This window comes from Pan troglodytes, chromosome 19 (assembly GCF_028858775.2).
Source record: "Pan troglodytes isolate AG18354 chromosome 19, NHGRI_mPanTro3-v2.0_pri, whole genome shotgun sequence".
Taxonomy (NCBI): domain Eukaryota; kingdom Metazoa; phylum Chordata; class Mammalia; order Primates; family Hominidae; genus Pan; species Pan troglodytes.
The window spans coordinates 91,845,379-91,853,467 of NC_072417.2; the positions used below are offsets into that span (position 1 = coordinate 91,845,379).

Sequence of the window (8,089 nt, forward strand, 5' to 3'; positions counted from 1 at the left end):
GCCCAGGCTAAAGTGCAGTGGTGTGATCTCAGCTCAAGGCAACCTCTGCCTCCCAGGTTCAAGCGATTCTCCTGCCTCAGCCTCCCAAGTAGCTGGGATTACAGGTGTGAGCCACCGTGCCCAGCCAGTAGCAGTCACTTCTATAGCACTCCCTGTTTGCGGGCTGCTACTCCAGGCACTTGACTCACTCAGAATTTATTGGAGCCTCACACAACTCTGTAAGGAAGACAGTCTCATTCTTCCATAGACCAGGGACATTCTCAAAAACTCACAGTTACTAAGGGGCAAACTGGGAAGCAAACCCTACAGGCCAGGCTCCTGAGCTGTGTTTTCAACTGCTCTGCTCCCTCCAGAATTCTACTTAGAGATTTTCTGCAATGAAAACATCCTGCATTCCTAGGATAAACATAAGTTGCTTACAGTTTTTTAGAAACTGTGTCATTTGGTAGTATTTTCCTACAATTTTTTTTATCTGTGTTCGTGAAGAAGTTGTGGTTATCCATATTCTTTCTTGCATTTTCCTTATTATTGTTATCCGAGTTATAGGAACTTTATAGAATGAGCTGGGAAGGATTCTCTCCTTCTCTATTCTTTGGAAGAACGTGTAAAGGATTGGAATTGTTTCTTAAAAGTTACATAGAAATTGGCTGGGCACAGTGGCTCACACCTGTAATCCCAGCACTTTAGGAGGCCAAGGCGGTTGGAACACCTGAGGTCAGGAGTTCAAGACCAGCCTGACCAGTATGGTAAAACCCCATCTCTACTAAAAATACAAAAATTAGCCAGGCCTGGTGGCGTGCGTCTATAGTCCCAGCTATTTGGGAGGCTGAGACAGGAGAATTGCTTGCACCCAGGAGGCGGAGGTTGCAGTGAGCTGAGATCACACCACCGTACTCCAGCCTAGGCAACAGAGTCAGTCTCAAAAAAAAAAAAAAAAAGTTACACAGAAATAACATTGTCTCTGCTTGGGGTTTTTCATGGGAAGATTTTTAACCACTGCTTTAATTTCTTTAATAGTTAAAAGACTCTTCACTTTCTATTTCTTTCAGTTTTGGTAAGTTATAGCTTATTTCACCTCTATTTTAATCAAATAGAGCACACCACCACATCCAGCTAATTGTTTCGATTTGTTTTTTGTGTGTGTGAGATGGAGTCTTGCTCTGTCACCCAGGCTGGAGTGCAGTGGCACGATCTTGGTCAGCTCACTGCAACCTCTGCCTTCTGGGTTCAAGCAATTCTCCTGCTTCAGCCTCCCGAGTAGTTGGGATTACAGGTGCACCCCATCACGCCTAATTTTTATATTTTTAGTAGAAACCGGGTTTCGCCATGTTGGCCAGGCTGGTCTCGAACTCCTGACCTCAAGTGATCTGCCCACTTCTGCCTCCCACAGGTGTGAGCCACCGTGCCCGGCCTTGATTTGTTTTTGTAGAGATGGGATCTTGCTGTGCTGTCCAGGCTGCATGTTTTATAATACACATAAGATATACTGATACAACAATAGATGCATAAAACAACTGGGCCAGGCATGGTGGCTCACACTTATAATCCCAGCACTTTGGGAGGCTGAGATGGGAGGATCACGTGAGCCCAGGAGTTCAAGACTACAAAGAGTTGTGATGGAGCCACTGCATTCCAGCCTGGGTGTCAGAGCAAGATACTGTCTCTAAAAAAATAATAATTGTGTATATATACTTTGGAAGTATCTTTTGAAAACATTTCTGTCTGGGTAATTATTTACAGAAAAGCTTGGCAAACACATCCCCACCTGACCGATTCACCTTCATGGCCCATTCTGCAGCAGGCATGATTCAATTAGGTTTCATCAGTTACTATACATTATGAACTACCCTCCTAAATTTGACCCAGACTGAGAGCAGCAGTGCCACAAGTGCATGGGCTTATCTAATCCAGAGGACCCACAGCCACCCCACTGCTGCAAACCCACACTCACAGCTGCGAGCATGCTCCTTGGAGAGCAGGTAGTTGGCTAGAGGTGGTGTGTAGGTCAAGCACTGGATGGTGGCATTGAGAAAGCAGGTGTTGCCAAGGTTGTGGAGTCCTGCGCCCACACGGAAGACCCGCTCCCACCTCAGAGACAGTCGCTCCGTGGGGAAGAGCACTTTCTGCGGGGCTGGGACTCCGTCACCACAGCTCTCATACGTGTGCTCACTGCCTGAGGAAGAAAGGGACAAGGGAAGAAAAGAGGAAGACGTAAGTCCACACACAGGTCGTCCACAAAAAGAAACTCCTGAAGCATACACTTAGCATGCAGTGACTCGGAACATGGCACCAGAGAAGAACTGGTGTTCTGGTTTACGGGACATTCCTGGAAAGCTCAGGAGTAAACCCAGCCATCCCATGGACCTCCTAGGCTGCTTGGCTAAAGAATCCAAGGGCCCCTCTATAGATGGAGGACACAGCTCAGAGACTGAGTGGCGGAAGGAGCCAGGCCTGGCACTCTGCACCACACTGTGCCCACATGCAGCCCACCCCATTTCTCTTTCTTAGTTCCAAGCCTGACTTTCGACTGTATTATACTTGGGATAGGGGGACAGCAAGTCCAAAGACCCACCAAGTACACAGATCCACCAAGCACACAGACTTCTTGCTACCAACCCGGTATCATTACTTCTATAACTGAAATCCACTGACCCCATGTAAAAATTCATAACTCTTTGACCACATTCTCTTGTTTTTCCTACTAATTAGTCAATATTTAAGTCCATCCACTTCGTCACCCCGGAGAGAGGGCCTCTCTGCCAGCACACTGCACATCTGTACCCTGTCTCCTGGCCGGTGGGTCATCTCCACTCTTGTGGCGACTAGCTCCCTCTGTTTTGGGGTTGAGCAACACATATTTGCTCTTTAAGGCCTCCAGCTGGTAGGAGAAGCTCTTGCTGGCTGGCTCGAACTCGATTTTCTGTAAAAGGACCTTCTTGGCAGAGGAGGCAAGAAGCTTCCCCAGTTCTCCATCATCAGCCGAGTCCTTGCGGCCGGGTTTCAGGGCCTCCTTCAACTTATCCACTATTGGCATGGTGCATCACTGTGGGGACAAGAAGAAACATAGAGCCATAGATAACGAAATCCCGGGACAAAAACATCTCTTAAGATCTCCTCTTTGGTCATTATGGATGCTAGCCTCCACAAAAGCTCCCCTGGATCAGTGATCCCCTGGATCAGCTGCACAAAGGAAACAGGGAGACCCAGCACTAATCACTTGGACATATTAGTTCACGTTTCCCCCACAAAAAGATAAGATGCCGCTACAAATAGAGCTGAGCAGACAACAGTGGCCCTGAGGCAGCCAGACAGCCCCTGCCATGTGCATCTCTTCATCAGATACTCATCAAGTGGCTCTGGACATCATTCTTGGTGCCATTTCCTTCCAAAGGTCATCACGTGGTCCAAATGTCTGCTCCAAAACAGGGGCACACTAATTCTCACATACAAACTGGTTATACACACACGGACACGGACGGACACACACACACACACACACACGCAATAAATGAATTAGCATGCAGGTCAGATGAGCACGCATGTCTGTACAGACCTGCACTCTTCAATATGAAGGCCACAGGCCACACGTGGCTACTGAGCATGTGAAATGAGGCTAGTCCAGGTTGAGAGGTGCTATAAGTGTAAAATGCACACCAGATTTTGAAGAGAAATACTCACTAGTATAAGAAGAGAATATAAAACATCCCAGTAATTTTTAGATCAGTTACCTGTTGAAATGGTAATATTTTATATATATTGAGTTAAATAAATTATGAAAATGAATTTCACCTGCTTCTTTTTAATGTGGCTACTATAAAATTTTAAATTATATTTGTGGCTTGTATTAATCTCCATTACACAGTGCTTGGAGTACAAATTATCTTTTTAAAAGTGAGGAAGGAGAAGAAAAGCAAGTAGCAGGCCTAGAGACTAGTATCCATTAGACACCTAAACTTAAACAAATGTCTTCCCAGGACTCTTATCAAAAGAGAAGAAGAAAAGCAAAGCAGGAGAGTGGGGAGATCACAGGCTTTGGAATGTGGTGGCCCCGGGAGGTTCTATCACCCTTAGCTATGAAACCCAGGGACAACTACTATGACTTCTCCAAACCCCCTATTCTACTGTAAAATAGCAACAAAAATAATAGGCTTGGGAAGTGCTTTAGAGCTTGCTACATACTACAGTCCCTAACAGAGGATCGATACTGTTGGTGCAGCTGCATGGAAACTGTAACCAAGAAGAGACCCCTGCACCTCTCCAATCGCTACCTTTGTATCCACCACTTGCCCTCCCCTACCCACCACCTCTCAACTTAACCTTCCCAAACACAGCACAGACTATCTGAGTCACAATTTCAAAAATATGTCCCTTAAATTGCTCACTCACATCAGAAAAATGATGACTTCCTCTGGTATTCAGTAGCCAGCCTGCCCTCAGAGAATCAACAAGTCAAGTGTGCCCCAAAATTCTGCTCTAGTGAAAGTAAGGACCTCCTCCAGCACCTCATATTAAGCCATTCAAATTTATCACTGTGGATCATCTAATTCTATACATGGATCAAGTATCTTTTTCTACAAAAACTTCTGTAAAGAAAAGCCAGGTGCAGTGGCCTGGGCCTGTCGTCCCAGATGCTTGGGAGGCTGAGGTGGGAGGATAACTTGAGGGCAGGAGCCTGAGGCTGCAGTGAGCTATGATTACGCCTGTGAATAGCCAGTGCAGTCCAGCCTGGGCAACATCGTGAGACCCCATCTTTAAAACAAAAAAAATCGTGGCTCACGCCTGTAATCCCAGCACTTGGGAGGCCGAGACGGGTGGATCAGGAGGTCAGGAATTCAAGACCAGCCTGGCGAAGATGTTTCTCTACTAAAAATACAAAAAAATTAGCCAGGCATGGTGGCAGGCGCCTGTAATCCCAGCTACGCAGGAGGCTGAGGCAGAGAATTGCTTGAACACGGGAGGCAGAGGTTGGAGTGAGCCGAGATCACGCCACTGCACTCCAGCCTGGGCAACAGAGCAAGGCTTGGTCTCAAAAAAAAAAAAAAAAACAAAAAAAAAAAAAAAAAAAAACTTCTGTAAAGAAATTTCAGAAGCTTATTTAAAAAAAAGCATTATAAGTTGTCTGATTTGAGAAAATAAAAGAGCCTTTTCTCATGAGAATTATCAAAGACTTCTCACCAACTGAACAATCACTGCTGTGTCACATGCAGACAATTCAACGGAATCAAAAAATACACAGAAGCCTCGCAGACTCACCTGGGATGTGCAGACTTGGGCCTGCTGTCCTACTGCGGCATGGAACCAGGATCTTAACGGAGGGCTGAGTTTGGCTGGGCAGGTGCTACGCGGAGCTCCTGAATGTAAGCGCTCCTGGGCTGTGGCCTGTTCAAACACCGAAGCCACAGAGCGGGCGTCAGAGCCTGTGGGAGGGACAGGGAGACCATCAGTGGAGGCGACTCTTCCTGTGCCTTCTCTTCAGCTACTTCCCAGGGATGCGGCGCGCACCGGCAACCCTCTACCACGAAAAAGCCGTCCAAGGAGCATCCACGCGTGCACTCAGGATGAGGCGGGTGGACCGTACTACCTCATCACCAGTTGTTGTAATGCACACGATATGAACACCTTAACCTTGACCCCAGACAAGCCCAGAGAAGGAAAACCTCCCCAACACCTGCCAGTCAGCTCCAGTCTAATCTTATTTCCAAAGAGTAAGAGGTAATAAATCCCCAAGTTTTGGATTTAATGAACCAGTAAAACTTCAATAACAACAACAACAAACCTCAGGGAGTAATAGGAGTTGCCAAAATTTTGCTTTGCTAAGTGTGGATTTTCTCTTTCATTACCATCTACGATCACTATGATTACATAAAATTAAGGTTCGTAAAAACAGTTTACAGTGAAAACATTCAAACACACAGATGGAGAACCGCACAGGGAGCACATGAGCCCCCCTTATTCAGCCTCAGTAACTACGTCTGACCCATCCTGAGTCACCTCCCATCCCCAGGTAATTCTACAGCAAATCTCAGACCTATGACTTCATCCATAAATAAAAGCATACCAACTCCCGAAAAATGTGTAAGGAAATGATCTCAGAATAAAAGCCATCTACAAAGTGAAGACATCCAGTCGTATTAAAAACTCCCCACAATATCACTGCTTTCGGTCAGGACTCACATCTACCCTGGAAGGTGAGAACTCTGTCATGCACAACCAACGCTTGAGAACCACTTAGGGAGGGGATAAACGAAACTTGGGAGATGTAACCCAATTTCACTCGAGATAAGTAACTTTGAACTTAACCCACTCCTTAATGTAGATGCAGAGATTTTGGACACAATTTTTCAAGTGGTCAATCTCTACTTCACCAATTCCACCTAAAACATTAAGCAATAACCTAAACAACGCTCGCTCGCTCTCTGACGTGTAGGAGCCCGAGACAAGTGTTCCTGTAATCACCAGCAATCCCTCCGACGCACACACCATCCACACTCTACCCAACTCAGGAAAGATGCTCTCTCTTGTCCAAGGACAGCACAGGCCTCATCCACATTTCCACCTGCGCGAACCCCAGCCAGCACCATTTAGGCTCATTCCGGCTCCCTCCTCCTCCTAAAGTCACTTTTCCAGGATGAACTGCAACGGACGCTCGCAGGGTCAACCACGTGCTGGGGAGAGGAGCCCACGGAAGCAGCGGCCTCCCGGGGCCCAGCGCCGCGCTCCAGGGGCCTCCCGGGCGACTCCGCAGCGCCTGCCCCGAGCCCGGCCGCGGACACAGCGACCTGAGCACCTCTCCCGGAGCCTGGTTCCGTAGCGAGCGTTACGTAAACGGGGGCGCGCGGAGTCTCCCCTCTCGTGTGTCTGGGTTTGGCGGCCGCCACTCCAGCCCCAGGCCCAGGACCCCCACGCCACCCACCAGAAGCAGCAGCATCGGAACCGCACCCCGCCCCGGGCTCCATGGCCTCCTCCGCAACCACGAGGAAGGTGCCCGCCCCGGGGCCGCACCCGCCCCGCTGAGCTCTGCGGCCGCACGCGACGCCCTCGCCCTGATTCCGACTTCAACCTCTCCGAAGTTGACCTGAATCCTGCACAGACAGCGGGCCCCGGCGGCCCCCATCACCGGCCCGGAGCCCGGGGGACGGCGGAGACCGGCGAGGACAGCCCGGCCCCGGACCCTCCTCGGGAATACCCGGGCTCTGGAGAAGCGAGCTCGCGAGCGGGCGGAGCATCCCGGGTCCTCCTCGGGGACTGCCGAAGCCCTGCGCGGACCCGCGCCCACGTTCTCCCTGAGCGTCCCGGCTGCGCCCGCCAGCCCTTCCCGCGCCCCAGGCCACGCGGAACCCGCGCCCCGATCTCGTCCCCAGGCCTGCGCACCGCCCCGACCCGACCCCAGCCTACCCCGGCCTCTCCGCGGGCGCGCCACAAGCCTACGCAGCCCTGGCGACTCCTTCGGCCCGCGGCCCAGCACGCGCACCATCCGGGCCTCCGGCGGCCTCACACACGTGTCACCGCGACGCTTAAAGGCGCCGCACCCAGCGTTCGCGCTGCGCTAACTCCGAAAGGGTTGGGAGGCTTTAAGAGGCGGGGCTAGATTCCGCTAACGCCCTGTCCCCGCCCACCGCCGATTCCGTGTCGCTACGCCACCTCCCCATCACGGGATCCCGCCAGCCTACGTGATGACGCAAGTGCGCAGAGCCACAGGCGCTCCCGCCCCTGTGCCGCGGCCGGGTGACGTCTCCGCAGCGCACTAGAGGTGCCGCTACTTCCGGGTCGGCCGAGCGCACCTGGCGGCGTTGCGGACGCCTGAAGTGTGACAGTGGCGCGCGCCCCCGCCCCAGAACGGGGACTCGAGGGACTTTGCCCACCCCTGCAACAGCGCTCCCGCGCTGTCTCCCGGGCAGGGAGAAGGCTGGGCTCCCACCTGCCCCTGGCCGTCAGGTGGCTGTGGAGAAGCGGAGGCGCGGGCGCTCGGCCTTAACGTCCCGGGCTCTGGGGCCATCCGTGACTCCCACCCACGGAGTACCTGCAGTTTGGGGAGGGAGGGATCTGGGAGCGATCGGCCAAAGCCTGGGGCTGCCGAGGAAATGGCTCT

The 8,089-nt window shown here is 51.1% G+C and overlaps 1 protein-coding gene across 22 annotated transcripts in view; it reads right to left on the minus strand.

Moving 5' to 3' along the window:
* The window catches only part of USP36 (ubiquitin specific peptidase 36), a 53,865-nt gene extending 46,317 nt beyond the window's left edge, over positions 1–7,548 (minus strand). For 7 of the 22 annotated variants that reach the window (XM_063799394.1, XM_063799408.1, XM_063799407.1 and 4 more), the window contains exons 1-4: positions 7,396–7,525; positions 5,254–5,417; positions 2,782–3,043; positions 1,952–2,173 (exon numbers count right to left, since the gene is read on the minus strand). In XM_063799394.1, coding sequence (XP_063655464.1) covers positions 1,952–2,173; positions 2,782–3,034 — 475 coding nt within the window. In that variant the 5' untranslated portion in view covers positions 3,035–3,043; positions 5,254–5,417; positions 7,396–7,525. Of the gene's footprint in view, positions 1–1,951; positions 2,174–2,652; positions 3,044–5,253; positions 5,418–7,075; positions 7,232–7,395 lie in introns of those variants that run through there. The other 15 variants (XM_054670205.2, XM_063799400.1, XM_063799399.1 and 12 more) reach the window with 6 other exon arrangements.
* Positions 7,549–8,089: the final 541 nt, after the last annotated feature.